The sequence below is a fragment of the Boleophthalmus pectinirostris genome, unplaced genomic scaffold (genome assembly GCF_026225935.1).
Source record: "Boleophthalmus pectinirostris isolate CB_2022bp ecotype Guang Dong unplaced genomic scaffold, ASM2622593v1 HiC_scaffold_8, whole genome shotgun sequence".
Lineage (NCBI taxonomy): Eukaryota > Metazoa > Chordata > Actinopteri > Gobiiformes > Gobiidae > Boleophthalmus > Boleophthalmus pectinirostris.
Window position 1 is genome coordinate 21856070 of NW_026571515.1, and position 18216 is coordinate 21874285.

At 36.4% G+C, this 18216-nt stretch overlaps 1 protein-coding gene across 8 annotated transcripts in view; it reads right to left on the reverse strand.

Annotated features, from left to right (window-relative positions):
• Positions 1–18216, reverse strand: part of tmcc1a (transmembrane and coiled-coil domain family 1a) — a 43330-nt gene that overhangs the window by 6889 nt on the left and 18225 nt on the right. Inside the window, exon 1 of one of the 8 annotated variants that reach the window (XM_020922382.2) lies at positions 1015–1288. The exons of the other annotated variants lie outside the window; for them this stretch is intronic. Coding sequence (XP_020778041.1) covers positions 1015–1053 — 39 coding nt within the window. The 5' untranslated portion in view covers positions 1054–1288. Of the gene's footprint in view, positions 1–1014; positions 1289–18216 lie in introns of those variants that run through there. 8 annotated transcript variants of the gene reach the window in all.

The following is an 18216-nucleotide window of genomic DNA, read 5'->3' on the forward strand; positions in this document are numbered from 1 at the left end:
AAAAACAACAGAAATAAAGAAAAAGGAAGAGGAACGTGAGCAGCAGAACGCGTGAAAGTATTTTTGCTGACCATCATCAAAAATCAACCGTCTGTGTTAATGTCACCCAAAAAAGGGGTAAAAATCAGACACTGGGTCACTTTTGGTCATTTAAAAAAGAGGAAGCTAATATATGACATGATTATGTGAAGAAAGCGAATCTTAACCAAAGAAATAAAAATGAAAACAGTAAAAGGCTGCGTCAGATGTCTCGTTGAAAAAAAAAAAAAATAATCTGTGATTTGCTTTTGAGGAGAACAACTGTTTTTAGCCTATATAGCAACACAAGTACTATAAGCGCCATGGTTGGTTGGATATTGTCTTATCTGGCAAAACAAAAGAGTTTCATCATCAAAAGTTACATTTTAATTCTAGTGTTTATTTATATTTTCTTGTTTCTTGTTTTGTTTTTAACTTCAAATTTATTGCTCTTTGCACTTTAAACTGAGCTACTTGAATGAGGATATTATCCCACACAGACCAATAAAATGTCTCTTATCTAATTGAAATAAATGTCTTATCTTAATTTGTGTTACGATCTGTCCTGCATGGTAGAAATAAAATAACAACTGCTTGAGATAGCAGAACAAAAACAAAAGTATTCATTAAACTAATCAGACAGAAACTAGGTGGTAATATAACTAATTCCTCAGAAATAATGACAAATTTAATTTAACCTTCCTAAAGCTGTAGACATAATACAGAGGAAATGTGTCATTCATAATACAATGCCAGTCAAACAACTCCAGCTGGATCCGTCTGTATTGCCGCACCACAAAAGGGTCAAAACCAGCATACCTGGCTCACCTGCTGCATGCGCAACTTATGACTAATCCGACAGAAACTGACAACAGCGGTTTGTACGCAGAGAGCACAAAACCCGCAGATGTATTAGCTTTAAGCGCACTTATTAAGTAATTTAACACTGAAGATAGCGCATCAAAAGTGCCATAAAAAGCGCTTAAACTCTCATACCTTGTTATTAGTTAAACGAAGAAGTTGTTCCCAGTGCATTTTCTCCAAAGAAATCCAAGCTCGTATGTTTTCATCTGTAATTCCTTGACATTAAGACAAAAGCTTTGACAGTGTCCTAGCTGCTGCTCTTCTAGCTCCTTCTGTGAGCTTTCCCTGAATAGTAACTGAGAGGATGCCTGCTGCTCGCCGGGTGTTGTTGTGAAAGTTGAAGCGTACCTGAAACTGAAGACGAGCAGCACTCACCACACCACGCCCCCTTTCGCAATAAGCCCCGCCCACGCAGGCCAAGGGTGACATCATCCTTTCACGAAGCTTTGCACTGCGAGCTGAAATAGCGCCACAGTGACGGACTTTACTGTATGTGACCGGTACAAATGCACTGACAGTGAGTGGGACATAGTTATGCTTTTAACAGCAAGGGCTCCATGCCATGTCTTTGACTAATAAAGACCTGTTAGTGCAGCTGCTGAGCTAGTTATTAACAGGACATAAAGGACTGCAGCCTGTGTTCATTCTTAGACTTAGACTTCGACTTCAAATACACAAACTAAGAAAATATCACTGTCGATTGTACAATAAATACAAATTAATGAATGAAAAATAGTATGAAAAAAAAATAGTATGAAAAAAAAAAGTACAAATCAATTTACCTGGGGGGATAATTTAATATCCTTGTAAGGAAGTTGATTTGCAGTGAGTTTACTCAAATGAATCTAAGAGATCCTGAGATCAGGTAGGCTAAATCAAAAGTATGAATCATATTTACTTGTAATATAGCTTACTGATGAGTGGAACAATTTAGCCATGACTGAATCTGTTTATATAGTTTTAAATAACGGTACAGGACTTTCGGAAAATAGTAAAAGTCACTATCCAGATTTGAGGCTTGAGGGCAGAAGGGGAATTCTGAGCAAATCTCAGTTTCTTCTTTTCTCCCTGTTCCACCCAACAGAAAGGTGTAAAGGTCCTGAAAAACCAGTTTAACATCTCTTTAATGTCTTAAACAATGAACACAAATGCTGTAAGAGAACACAGCTACAATTCCTAAATAAACCAACATGGAATATTTCAATCTTAACCAGATTAAGGAGTATCAATAGAAATAATATTAGTAGTTTTAGCAATAACAATAACAGTGTCATGCAGCAGCAGTAATGGTGGAAACAGGTGCAGTTGTATAAAAGCACAAGCACTAGTGATAGTACCATACATTTGGTAGTGTCGGTGCTAAAGCAGTAGTAACTTTTGTTTACTCGCTGTTTGCCTCCAGTGTTTTGTAATGGAATTTTCGATGAGCAAATGCACAAATATGAATGCATTACAAAGGTACAGATGATACAGATAAGTACGGTAAGAGGTACTTTTCCTTGAGTACAAGAATGTGTAAAAATAGACTGTTCTTATGAGGCATCAACAACAAATGTGAGTACATTGTAATCATTCATAAATCCACTTTGGTCAGTCAGGCAGATCAAATGATGAAAGAACAAGAATAGCCTGTTGAGCTGGTACAGTTAGGGACTCGGGGTTTCACACACCACCTGGTCCTTTCTCAGTCTTTAAATAAAGCTGATTTACATGTTATATATATGTATGAGGTATACACGTGAACAAAAGTCTGTGGTATGTAAATGTTTATTTAGTAGTAGTGGCAGCCTATATTGACAAAAATATTGTTGTTGTATTTTTTGGAATATCCTAATAACAACAGAAATGTCTTTGTTTATATATAATGTATTTTTAAATATATTAAGTGAAAATGAATTATCAGAGTAATATGAAATGACTGTAGCAACATCAATTGATACATTTGAGTCAGATGTTTACAGCGTTTTTTTTTATTTATTATTATTTAACATTTTAATCCCCTCTTTTTAAACCTTTTTTTTTTTTTTTTTTACATATATAAACAGTATGCACAATATTCCAATTTTACCTAACTTCAAACAAAACAATGTTCATGATGTCAAGGGCTGTAGTCCTTTAGTTGTTTAGTTGTTTTTGCATGAACTCTCGTGCAGTTGCAGTCTTTTAAGTGCAGTTTGGGTCAGATACATAGAGATATATAACAGTTTTGAGAGTTTTTGACACATCCCTTTTTAGTTGACTAACTGAGAGGCAGGTCTCATCTTTAGTCGGACAATTATTTCTTTAGTCAACTACAGCCCTTGTAACAGTAGTAGTAACGGAAAAATACAAATGAGAATCTGGCATGATATTCCAGGGCTTTCCACTGTCTCAAAGATAACTTAATTATCTGACTTGAGATACTGACTGGAGATAGGCGATGGGGCAGAGTACATGTGAAGTGAATGGGTGATTCTGATAGACTGCAGATATGACGCCCAGTGACCTGCTCTGATTGTGCCCCACCTCACACCATTTCATTGGATCAGGAGTCAGCAGAAAGTGTGGCGTTTATGTAAAGAACTGGAGTTCAGTCAGCTGGGGACTTTCTCATTTGTGCGTGAATAACCCACAATAAGAATCACAGTCAAATAAGAAGGATTGGTCAGCTGATTGTCAGCAGTTCAACTTATTTACTACAGGGCAATAAAAGTGAATATATATAGTTTATTACCGGAAAGTGGGGGAAAAACATCTTATTAAATAAAAATGTATAACAAAATGTGTTTCTTAAATATAAACAAGACTTTTAATCTGCTGCATTAAACAAAACAAAAAAAGTCAAATTCATTCCCCCAAACTCTGCTCCAAACCACATGCTGAGGATTGGCTGTGGACCTCTCAATTAAAAAAAAAAAACAAGCATATCATTGACCATTACGTCACCTTTCTCAATCTTGAAAATTTATTTAAATGCAAAGCCCTACTTCCTCTAGTACAATGATTACTTTCACCATGATTAACAGTGATAGTCATACTACCACGACCTCTGGGCTGGTCAAAAGGGGGGGCATATATGAGAACTACAGGTACCTTGATCCTTGGACAGAGAGCCACAGAGCAAGGGACATGTTTGAGCGGAGCCTATTTTGGGTTGGAGATAAACAAATCAGTTTAATCACTACACCTCATTACGCTGTGTAATATAACTAGAGGAAGAAGCAGTGAATTTTGTCACCAGACAATTCTGCTTAATTGACTGTAACTGAAAGAAAACTTGTAATTATAGCACTAAAAGTTGGGGTGCAGCTAATGATAAATTTATTTAGATTATTTGAGTAGTTGCTCTTTCTATTAATAATATCATTATTTGATTTAATTGATTGAAATAAAAAAAACAAGATAAATACATTACATAAATATTATATTTTATTCCAAAGGTAGAAAATATGTATTATTTATGTGTATTGTTTAAGTGTATTGTTGATTTTTTTATATTTTTTTTTCTTGTCTTTTAGCACATGTTTTAGAGTCTATAGTCCAGATAAGAATTAAGGGATTTGAAAAAATAGGCAATTCTTGTAATCACAAGGTGGTTAATAATTGTTGTTTAGGTAACAGCTGTAGTAGTAATAGTGACTCTCTTGGCAGCATAGAAGTAGTTATAGCATCAAACAGCCCAGTACCTCAGAGAGTGTGTACTAGTAGCAGTAGTAGTACTAGTACCAGTATCAGTGTTAGAGGTACCGGCAGGAGGAGGTACCTTCTACACTCCTCACCACCATGGCCCCCAGAATTCTGCTTGTGTAACTGATCCAGAACAATCTGTTTAGCCATGAATGGGCTCAAGCAGGACTTAACTTGGACATAAGACCGAGGCCTGGGAACAGAGCAGCCCATGGACCAGCTTTACCTAAACTCTCACAAACATACGCCCCACACAAACAAGCATTTAGACTGAATTAGCACCGTAATGTAGTTAGATATGCATCACACATAATTAGATACAGCTAACAGCGACGCCTTGTATGTCCCACTCACACTCTCTCACTCTCAGTCAAAACATATGTCCCAAATACCAGCTTTCTCAATGTGGCCATATAGAACACAAATGCAGGCATAAAGCCATGAGACATGTTATCCTGACCTATATCTTCTATCACAATGTTGTACTGTGGCTTTAGACCTGCAAAAACACTGTATCAATTTTGAATAAAAATAAAAACTCTGCTAGAGCAAGTATGTAATTAAAAGAAAGTACATGGCCATTTCAACAATAAAAGTGATATGGTACAAGCCAGCACTGCAGCTCAAGTTCAAACTAGTGTAACTCTAGTTTTAGTTAACACAGAGATGCTCCAGCTTTGTCTCTGGTCAGTGATGGGTATCCAGGATATCCACTGTCAATCCAGGTCAGGCCAAGTGCAATCTGAACCTTTCACTTCTGCTTATTGTTTAAAGATAAATGGATTTTACAGCCAAGCTAACCCTGATAATTTTGTGTGTTGTGCCTTTGCTTAATCACTTACATAACAGATTTTTAGGTTACGATAACTGAAAATCCTCAGAAGTTCAGCTTTGGTTATTATGAATATAAACATTTCTTCATGGAAGGAAGCTTTCTGTTTTGGTCAGGATTACCTTATGTCCTGTCAATCATTATTTCACCTTACGACCTCTTGTATAGAGCTGCGATATATTTGTATTATTATATTTTTCTATATTTTATTTTTACTTGTACATACACATTTATATAATTATACCTTGACACCAGTCTCTTTCTATTTTTGATACTTATTTTGAATGTATTATTTGCATTTATATTTTTGCTCTTTGTTGTTATGTTATATTGTGATGACTGAGCTACAGTGCCCAAATAATTTCTCTTGTGGATCAATAAAGTTTGTCTAAGTCTAAGTCTAAGCTTTGTCTTGAACCAGGAGAGTGTACCAGCCAAGGTCATTTGTAGACTTGCGAGCACTAGTTACTATATATCCTCTCAATACAGCTGAGTGTCTGTTGCTTCCCGTCTCTCATCTTGGGTTTCCCTCGAGGATCAGGCTCACGTGCCATAGGATGCAAATGGGACACAATTCAGACAGTAACTTCAGGTTTCGTTCTGAGAAGGAGTTTGCATTGTCCCTGGCTCTCCTCTTGTTACAGTCTGCTCTGAACAATGGAAAACAGAGACAGGTTCACTTCAGTTCAATCCTGCTAATGACTGAGAGAAGAGGAGAGTATACACTCATCCAGTAATGCACAATGTATGGGCCGCAGGGATAACATAACATAACATCTACAATCATGCTCTGCCCCCCGATGCCAAAACAGCCCCCACAGTGGAGTGTTTTAAGTCTCGTCATAAAGGTGCACTGTGTAACTTTTTGGTTGAGGGTCCATCACCTGTTTATTTCTATGGAGATGTCATTGGCTCGGTGGTTTTATAGCTCGAAAGACACCTAGAAAAACAGGTATTCTGACTGTAACCAGGATTACCTCTCCTCTGTGTTTTTCTTTATTTTTAATGTACATTTTAAAAAATAATTTTATTAATTGATTTGTTTATTTTATGGGTTTACTTTTATTTGTCTCTACACTTGGTGTTTTAGGACTGGCAAGCTTAAATTGAGCATTTATACCCTCTGTTGTATACCTTTTTAAAAAAAAAAATATTTATTTATTTTATCTATGCAAAGTTATACAAATAATAGCTACATATTTTGGCATGCTTCTCAATCAATTGAGCTATCATGTACATCACACAAACCAGGGCCAAAACCAGCAGAACATGCCACCACATTAAGTAGAACATGAAAATAAAAGTGATTGTATGTGTACAGTTTAGAGCTACAGTGTGTACAGTACATGGTGCCTGTCATTAAGTGTCTCTGAAAGAAAAGCATGTTTATGTAAATAGGCTAACAGCACAGAAACAGAAATAATGTAAGCTGACCGTGCAAATATGTGGGGGAAACTATAAATATTAAGTGAGGGTCAGTTTATATCAGGGTTTCCTTTGATCCAAATGGCAATTTTACAGTGTTGGAATGCAATAAATTAAAAGTAATAAAGTATTTAAGTAAAGAAATTAGGTATCTGTATTTTATTTTTAATGTGGATACTTTTTACTTTTACTTTTCTGTGTAACATACTTTTACTTCTTTAAGTAATTTTTTAGGATAGTTTAATACTTTTACTTGAGTAAATGTTTCCATGTGATAATTTTTGCTTGAGTATTGTTTTGCTCCTTTATCTTTACTTAAGTAACAAAATCACTTCTTAAGTACTTCTTCCACCACTGTCATTTCATCACAACTCATGTAAAATGTATGTTTCCATGAAGAGGTAACTAAAGCCATCTGCTTCTTCTTAAAGTGCACAGTTAATTACAATTGGTTAAATACATCAGTCACTGTAACAGGGCTTGGAGCTTCCCTTCCTTGGACATATTGGTGAGACTGGACTTGACTTGGGAGACTGTTAAAATACTGTGTTGCGCAGTGTGCTTAGATGGATGGCGCATGAGAGGGTTTTTTTTGTTTTTTTTTTTGTTTTGTTTTGTTAAATGTTAAAATTAACACATCAATAAAATCAATCAGTCACTGACTCAAAATATTGCCAAGGTTGACCAGATGAAGGTGTGTTTTTTTGTTTGTGCATAGAGCTCCATCATGATATGGCAATGGAGGATGAGATCACAGGTCAATTTTTATCACCATATTGCCCAGACCTAATAGATATTCTTAATCTAACTTCAGGAACAAGACGGTTATTGTTCCAGTTCATTACAGTGTCATTGCCACACTGAAAACTGAACACGTGTATACCTGTTAGTAAAGATGCACACTCAGACAGGCCACAAGACAAAACATGACAGATTTTGACAGCTGATTAAAATAATGACCACCTTGAGAACATGCACTGTCTGAGAGAACCGCAAAGTCAGAAGATTACAGCAATTCACCATTTACAAATATAACTCTATCACACTGCTCTTTAAGTACTTATCAACAAACATATTACAAAATATACTGAGAAATAAGTATTAAAGTATTAAAAAAAGTATTACTGAGTATTACTGCCTGTAAATGTAGTAATAAGAGTAAACAGCATAGTAATTGGAACAATGAGGGATATATGAATTTTGCAATTAACATAATCCTAAACTAGTATAATAATATTCATACTGCGTTAGGACAGTTTTTAGGAGTTACCATGCTATTTATATATTATTACAAAGTTATAACTGTACTGAAACAAAAGTACTAAGCAATGTATTTGTTATATTAGTAATAGTATTAGCAGTAGTCACAGTTATTGGTAGCATAAGTACTTTATAAATGGCTTCTCTGTTCATGTATCTTCAAGACTCACAGTAGAAGAAGGAGAAGTATCAGGAGTCACAAGGTTTAGGATGACCTCCATGGCAGGTAGACATACGTGAATATATCTTCAAATCATTTTTTTGTGTTCATTAGCTGATGTTGAGCTCGTAGTCCAAGAAGAAAACAGCAAAGGAGGCCACCAATTTTCTCACCCTCAAGTCATTTCTCACCCTCAAGTCATTTCTCCAAGCCACTAAACTCCAACTTGCCAAAAACGAAAGGCGTCACTCAGGAATATTGCAGTCATAAATGAAAAATCATCCAATAAATCATGCCCACTGAAGTCCAAACTGCAAAGTCTGTTGGTATGAGCCATTCCTCCAACTTCATTTGAATGCTAACACTTTCACACAACAAGCACCTATATAGTTTTGAAGCCAGTCTGTTGAGCTGGAGATGATGGGGCTGTTGGGGGGTTCGGATAAGCCACGTGTCCTTAGTCGGAAGGATGAAGGTTTGAAAGACTTCAGTGTGAAGTTAAAAGTGTCCAGTGGGCATGAAATCTGCAGGGGAAGAGGAGGCAGGACCCGGAGGACGGATGTGAGCCGAAAGGGGAAAAAAGCAGACCACCAGAAGCCTTCAGAGAGGCAGGGGGAGGGAGTAGACTGAAGGGAGGGGGGCTGTTTCTCTTCAACTTTTTCTTCAACAGTAGTTTGCACAGATTTGGCACACAGTAACTTTATTTAATGCATTAATTTAGGTGCATTGTGGCACTTTTTTGTCAATTGAGATGTTATTGCTTTGTCTGGAATGTTTCACAGTATGGTATTAAATTTTCTATCTTCATGGAGACCAATCCAGACAAAGTTACATGTCAGATCTCTGGAGAGGCAACCCTGCTCTGTTTGGATTTCTAGGCATTTTTGAGCTATAAAACCATAATGTAATAAATCTAATTTAGAGCTGTTTAATGTCTTATCTATTGGCTACAACTGAATCAACATTAACTGAAAAAGTCCCTGGAAATCCACACACATGTCCATCCAAGTAACCTGAGCCCACAGCATGAAGCCAACTGAAAGTAAAACCATCAAGTTCCTTTTGTAATAATGACATGCAACCAGACATTATGAAGTCATGAATCATCGAACACAAACAAGACTAAATATTTCTTTGTAAGTGACACCTTTCCTGTATCAGTGGGACACATGCTGCTGTGGAAAAATAGATTACATGGTCATATGAGGCCTACAAATCTGCTATTGCATATAAGAGCGCACATGACTTCCCTTTTAGTGACGAAAGCTAAACTGCTTTGCTGATAATCCTTTTGTGATGTAGATGCATATATTCTATCAGCGTAATTAGGCAAACTCTTTAAGCATATTGTAATGGCCACAGATTTTGCTTAATCAAAAGTTTTAAGTGTAACAACTTTGGGACAATCCTCACATTATCACATAAAGCTATTAGATATGGGGTTAGGAAAACAAATTAAAGTAAATGCTGCTTTGCCATTATTTTAAGTAGGCCAGTTGGAATAATTATATCAACTTATCGTCAATTTGTGACTCAGAATTTATCGTGTGTTCATTTTCTTTATGAAAGTGGGAAGATTTAGGGTATTTGTAATACGTCGAAAAAAGTAACCTCTGTGGCTAATTATTGCTAAATTCTGTTTATCTGTTGCAGCTCATGCCATTTACGAGGATTATCTTGCATTACTGTTATTGTGTTAGGGGCATAAAGTATTTTAAGTACCATCTTTTATCACAGTATTTCTCTGTAGCAATATTTTGTGCTTCAAAATTGGTAACTGTGACAGGCCTAATTTTACATATTCCATACCAACATAGTAAAAGTTTAAACATTTAATAGTATCAGATCGTGCAGATATATTTATGACTGTGAAAGTCTAAACAAGTTATCAAATATTTTATACTGTAGAAAGGGAAGTCTGGAGGTCAAAGGTCTACTGTTGAAGAGCAGAGAAAGGAGGAGAATGGAGAATGAATACAGGCTTTAATGAGCACAGAGGGGGTTAGGGGCCACAAGAGAGAGGGAGGATTTAGGGAAAAGGCTGATTACATAAGAAAACCACACTGCTCAAAGCATTTATGGGACTCAGTTTGGGGCTACTGTATCAAAAAACACCTACTTTCACAGAAGATTACAATGGCTTTAAACATATATGTGTACAAAAAACTTGCCCCTATTAATTTAAAGTAGGTAGTAGGGTCTTATGGAGTGGTAACAAGTTGCAACAAAAGTGACAATAGCAGTGGTGGAAAAAAATACAATATACCATTTTAATGATACTTTCTATACTTGCAAATATGAATTAAACAACTTTCCATCAACTTTCACAGAAGATTAAAAAGGTCTTAAACATATGCAAGTATAAAATATGTTCACCTATTTTTTCAAAGTAAGTAGTATCATCTTATGAAGTGATAACAAGAGTGGCAACAAAAGTGGTAATAGCAGCTGTAAAAAAAAAGCATTAAAAATATAATGTAACTAGAAAAGCACTCAGAGAGCGCAGACCTCCGCCAAGGACTACAGTCCCCCTCATATTAATTGTGTTTTCCATAAATATTTGTCTCGTATCTTTCAATTTGGAATATGAAAGAGGATCCGATTGTCCATCCCTGAGTCAAATTTCATGGGGTTTGGTCAATAATTAATCGAGATATTGAGAAACAAAATTTTTGGCCCCATTTACCACAATGTTAACTAAAATTTCAAAGTGATCCAGAATCCAGGATTTCTTCCGGATCACCCCCAAAATGAAATCAGTTCTTTCTTTTCACATTTCCAACAAATTCTGAAAATTTCATCAAAATCGGTCCATAACTTTTTGAGTTATGTTGCTAACAGACAAACAAACAAACAAACAAACAAACAGACAAACGCCGGCAAAAACATAACCTCCTTGGCGGAGGTAAAAATTATTACGTAACATTGTAACGACACTTTCTATATAAGACAAATTCGGATTAAGGGATTTTCCATATTATAATAAATATAGTCATGTGACTTATTGTTATTACGTGATGGCAAGTCTAGCAGGTTCTCTAGTACAGCAATGGCATTCCTGCTTTACTGCGTCAGCCAGTGCCTAGAGGCACTGCCCCAGAGAGAGGCTTCCAGCAGCTTCTGTCACTCTGCTGTCCATGACTCAGGACGTCCCCGGGCTGTGGGGGTTAACTTACACACATACACATACTTACACATACCACAGACCACAGCTCCACAAAGACCAACACACTATGGGGGGTGGTCCTGTGTGCCCCCTCAGGACACTCATGGACAGAAACAAGAGAATGAAGAAATATTGGCTCCAAATTAAATGCTTAAATCATTGTATATTGTATTTTAGTTTGACCAATAAAGGTGCACTGTGCAACTTTTCCAGTGTAGGGTCCACTACCTACGTGTTTGTGGAGATGTTATTGCTCTGTTTGGAATGTTCCATGGTATCACATTAAACATATCTATGTGGCATTTATTAATTACGGGTGTTTCTATTTTTCAAAAATACAATGATTCCTTCTGAGAATAGGGGCGACTCTCCAGATCTGAATTGTAATGTAGCGTAGTGCTGTAAGCTGCTTGTCTCCCTTGTCATAGATAGGATTAATCTATACTGGGGAGATTTGGAGACAAGCAGGTGGTGGACCCTCAACTAGAAATGTTACGCAGTGCACCTTTAACAAGTAATATTAGTGGAAATATGTGGTGGTATACAGTAGCAAGCAGCAGTAGCCCCATAAGTTGTGGTGGTAACTGCTGTATTGTCTGGAGCTGTTCATTAAAAGTAGTGGTAGTATTTTTAATGACCACATGGCTTTGTAACCCCACCTCCTTCTCGTTTAAGACACAAATTTTTTTCACAGAAGGCATTTGCAATATCATGGACATGAAAGAGGGTTACAGACAACGCTATAAACACCACTAAAACTCTTGAATGATCAAAGCAAAAAGACAGTAGGAACAGACTGTACTAACGCAGTGATGGCTTGCCCTGACATTTACTTAATTGGTACAGTGCAGTATAATAAGCTGCACAAAAGTAGCCAAGCGTACCTTAGTGTTTACTTAAAATAATAAAAGTCTACATGCTTGTTTTCATTTCTTTTTTTCTATGACCGTTGACAAATATGTATTCATTTGGTTTTGTAACTCTCCATTCTTATTTTTGTGAGCACAATGGCCTTACTGATGGACTGAGACATGTGGGAGAGATGGAGAATTGTATTAAGGTTTTTCTTCAGCAGTAGCAGCAGACACAGCAGCAGGAGATGTCTCATTGTCATTCAGGAAGACAAAGTGTGGAGTGAAACTTGGGTCAGAAAAACTACCTGGAATAACACAGAATAGACATGTACATTCTGACAATCATTAACACATAATTAGCAATAAATAATGACTCATTGGCTTAGATATTTTACAAAACAGTTGCTTAATTTATGTTCATTGACTTTGTAGACTATCAGACGTTGGAGCAATTAGGTAAATGTTTTAAATGTCTATGTCTAAAATGTTATAGGACTATATTCAGACCATACTCCATAGAACTGTACAACTCACAATCACTATTTCATCTTTGCACTGTTTCTTCTTACAATCTCTTGTATATAGCTGAGATATATTGGTATTATTATATTTCTATATTTTTAATTTTACTTGTCTTATCTGACACCAGTCTCTTGTCGTTTTTGCTTCTTATTTTTAATGTATTATTCCATTTATATTGTTGCTTTTTGTTATAATATATTGTGATGTGTGGTGTCACGTTTGAGATGAGATTGAAGAAGAATCCCATGAATTTCAGGACATGTTTTTAAAGACACAACAAGATTTTTCTATACTAAGTAAGGATATTTTGTTCTTTGCAAAGGGCACTATTATCTAAATACCTGCAGTCTTTCAGTGTGATAATTGTGCTCAAAGTCAAATTGTTATTTTGATTTGATTTTGCACAATAACTTAAAACTTGTTGTAGAATATAAGTTCACATCTCAAAAGCAAGTAGATCAGTGGTGCAAAGTGTAATCCAAACACTGGTGGTGATGGTCTGTAGTGGGGCATGAGAGGTTATGTAAAAGAGGCTCTACAGCTTTGTCTGCACTGAAAGACAAAAAACAGCCATGAAGTGTGGTGCAATTTATTTATTTATTTTTTTTAACAAAACATAACACTTAAAAAAGACAACACTGTAAGAAGATCAGTGTAGAATCTGAAACCATTTGACATTTAAAACAGCTAGTTAAAAACAAACTGTATACTAAAGCTCATTTGTGAGGTCAAGAGAGCGTGAAACTACAGTGGTCCACTCTGGCATTGGCATCCAAAAGAGCCAACCAGGAAGGAAAACAAACAAACATGAGGCCACAAACATGCTTGCACTCTCCGTTCACTTCCTGTCTGGGTTAAGCGCAGATAATAATAAATTACGTCAATCAGAAAAGGAAGTACACGGGGTATTTTCTAGAAAGAGTGAAACCTTGGAGATCTATTGTTAAGAGTAGAACAAATGCACTAAACATTTCAAATATTCGGAAGCATACATGATACATAAATTATTCTCTAGTAATGACAAGTCTCACTATATTTTACTTTCAGATTTTCTGTGTGCTCCTGTTATTGATTATTAATATCTAAAATGTATATGTTTTGTATAATGTTGTATTTACAAAGTCTGTAAAGTAATCATTGTGGTTGGTATGTGTTGTAATGTAATGTAAAATACAACAGGAAAGACAAAAGATGATTTGAAAGCTATACAAAATAAAACGTAATGTCAATTTGCCACTGTACCAAACTGCATATGTAACATAGATTTTAAAGATTTTTTTTCATAAGCTTTCAATAATGCACATATTTCCAGGTTTACCACTAGGGGGTGATGAAGGACAACTCATATCTTAAGCGTCTTCATTTTCACAGCCTCTATTTCTACAAATGTGTACAATGAGCGGAGAAGGGGTGATGTGAGATAAAAGGAAACATAACAACACAAGGGATGCTGTAATGAATCATGTGGTTACATCAGTCAAATATAATTTTGTGCAAATAAAATAGGTCACATTACTGACAGCTTTATCCATGAGTAAGATTAGTCACATTTTGGGTAAATACAACAAGCACTACGCTGAAATATCTCCACTATGATCCTGAATTACTCAATAAGCGACATGAGAAAGGACTAATCCATCTAACTTCTTAAGAGATGGGTTAACTCTAATATCTCTAATTACTTGGGTAGAGATAATGTACTTGTATTTCCCAAGTGGTTAAAATCAGATTTGAATGCTCTGTGTCTCGTGCATAAGTGGGTCAATGGAGCAGAGTCGACCGTGTGTTGGGATATATGGCTTCATACATAATTCATCAGAATGGCACCAATGATATAGACAGAGCAGGGAGTGGCAGGAGGAGACAGACAGTGTGTGCCCTATCTACCATTAGCTCACTGTAATTTCCCTTTGAAAACAGTGTACTGCTTAGACATACAGTCTGTTATTTTAGGAAGAGTACACAGTGCTGAGTTCCTACAAAGCAGGTGATAGCAGACATATCCAGGTTTATTAAACTTCTTGGCTTAGTCAGTATTAAAGATGTGACCCAAAAACAGTTTGGATCCAGCAACGACTGCGATTTGAAAACTTTTTAATTTTGTATTCCACAGAAAACATACTGTTTTATGAAAATGTGCAAGCAGGTCAAGACTAAGACACGAACAGAGCAATCAAACAAAACCAAGACCGGTTAAGGATCACATCTAATGTAGCAGGTCTTAGCTATGGGCTAATTTGCATCAATAGTCTCACATTCTCTCTAACACACTCTTGTGCGAAAGTTACTACTGAGAAAGTGGAGGCAAGCATCTTGCCCAAAGACATAATGAGTTTATGCTAGAGTCACTGCCACCTCACTGTGGCACCTGGCATTTTCAAAGGTCTCCCATTCAAGTACTAACCAGGTCACACCCTGTTTAGCTTGTGAGGTCAGACTAGACTGGACTTTCTTGAGGTGGTATGCTGAGGAGCAGAAATCCAGAACTAAATAAGAGTAGAAAACATCATGCTAAGTTCTAGTCTATTAATAATAATGCCTCTCTTAAACTAGAACAAAACTAGACAAAAGGCATAAAACTCAAAGAGGAGGAGTTTGCCAGAACAAAAATCCATTGTTCTTAAGATACAACATTTGGAGACTAAAGATGAATCTACACCACAACTTGAATTATCCAATTAAAACATGAGAGAGACTGCCCTATATAATATAACCAAGTGAACCCCCCTCACAGTTTGAGGACCACTGGAGGACAGGGACACAGACTGTATTTGGGTCAAGGTCAGTTAGTTCGTCCTCTGTGACCAGTGAATGAAGCAATCCAGTGGCGGCTGAGAAAACAGGGTGGACATGCATATGCACCGTGATGTTCCCCTTTCACAAACACGCACACTCTTTGGCCCAGAAAGGAAGAAGGACCAGCTGCAGCCCAAAAATAAATACACAATAGATGAGGCATAATGAGCCACTGCTGACATGTACACAATCTAATGCACATGACCTCTCACCCCACTGACAAACCCGGAAACACATTCTTTATTAACCGACTTAAATCTACTCTAAGATCACATGATAAAGGCAATAAAGCTGAATGCTGTATAAATAGTTAAATTTAATCATTAAGGACTGTGATTCCTTTTTCCGTTATGCTGACTGAGCTGATCCACAATTCACATGTTGATTTTACCTACAAAATTACTGAAGACAGAAAAACTGTGAAAACTAGGTTATGATAATTACTATATTGATTTATCGTTCAGTATATGAAAGCAAGAACAATATTTTTGGGGAGGCAATATTTATCATGTGTGCAGTTTTTTTTGCACTACTGGAGTGCTTGTGGTTATACAATAAGATTTAAGCTGTAAAAGGTTGAATTAATCATTTCTATGACTCATTACAGATGAAAACTGAGTACTAAGCGATTGCTCATGACTTTTTTTTTTACAGTATTGTACATTCAGAATCGCTTTTTTGTTATTTAAATCTGCTGGCATAAATTTGTTTCAATATTATAGTTTATTAGAATATCATTAAAATATTTACTTAAACAATACAATGCACTTCAAAATTAGGTATCGCTTTTGCTTTTGAGGGAGTTCATGTGTACAGTTTGTGAGAATTAAAGAAAGAGGGCATCCACTTGGACCTTGGACAAATATATATTAATGTGTAGCAATCAAAAATTGGGATCAGTGTAAGCTCACAACAAGCTCTTTAATGCACCATACTAAAGCCATACTAATGCTATTGGGCAATGAACTTGTAAAGACAGGTGTCTAATAATAGCATTGCACAGGGACAGACAGAAGACATCAGACCTCCCCTCCAGACCCATATAATGAAATGCTATAAAACAGACAGAGAGGAAAGAATTACTTCAGTCTCACTGGTTGTGCTTCCTCTGCAGCTTTCATCCGTCCACACAGCGAGCACACCTGTATCAAGCCCTAAAATATTCAGAGCATTGCTTCACTCAGTCCATATTAGGTGATGTGATAACAGCCTTTCACACTCTCACATCCGGCTTGGTGGTTTCACACAAAACATTTAAGTATGTTGATTGCACAATCAACTGGTGCTGCAAATAATCAGGGCGTTGGCCTAGATAGATAATCTGACATGAATATTCAGACCATTAATTAAACAGTCTGGGGCTTCACTTCAAAGCACGCAACCAGCAGAGGTCATGAACACAGATGCTACTTAAATGCGTTAGCCTGCAGACAATATCTCAAGGCTGAGCTCTCTTTGAAGCAGGAGCCTTACTGTGATGTGGTCACTGTTAAACGGACAAAGCTTTTCACAGTTCACTTCAACTCGATAAATATCAAAATGTGTCACGTCCTAACAGAAACAGGACACAACGCCCTTTAACTGTAAGATCTGAAGTGAAACTGACTAAATCAACCCTTTTGCTCCCTAACTGTGTACTGTATATGGTGTTCTAATAGTATTATCTACTATTCCTAGTCTTTTTGGTAATTTTTGTGTGAAGTAGTTACATTTGCATAATTAAGCAACAAAATAAAACCTTAGTGGTTTTGGCAAGACTGGGATGTAAAAAAAAATATTTGTTTAATGCTTTGACATTTTTTCAGTAGAAAGAATTAGAACCTGGTATTGTATAAGACCTGTATAGCAAATATAGCTCTTATATTAAATACTAAAGCTGGGAATTGCAGGGTCCTTCACGATTCGATACAATATTTAATACACGGATATTATGAAGATGGCAATACTTGTCATAATCACTTTTTTGCACATAATATTCCGCAATATATTACTATTTTTAAAAATCAAATACATTTTAACAACAGTATTTCTTTGTTACAGCACTACCTATGGAAAGCCCAATATGTTATAAACCAGTTGTAACCATTAAAACAGTGAATATGTCAAGTGTATTGCATAAACAAGTTTCCTTTCTCTGAACAACCACACAATAATTTAGGAAGAGATACAAAAAAAATACTCATGAGGATATATCAATACAGCAGCCCACAATAACGATATTGCATTACCAAATTTAGTAAATACATTTACACAATAGGAACAAGAAACATCATGATTAGCTGTGAAATGGCAGATATCAGTTGTATTCGAAAGTCGTCACCGCAGTAATTACAAAAGAAGCCGGTAAATGTGGTCTAAATTTAGCAAACGATTATTTCGCCAGACAGGCTGATGAGGTGAGACCAGGAGCATTTAACCAGCGCTTTGAACATCACTCTGTTACCATGACAATCAGCGGCTGCATCTGAGCCTCGGGACACACATGAGAGATGGGGAGGGACAGGCTGAGCAAAAAGACGAACAAAAATGAAGGGGTGTTTTGTTTACTGAGAAATCCACGTTTCAGACAGGTGCTACACAATAACAAATCAACCATAATACTTTTACTATTTGTTGTTTTCAGTTAGCACAAAAGCTGTCTGAAAGCTAAGGA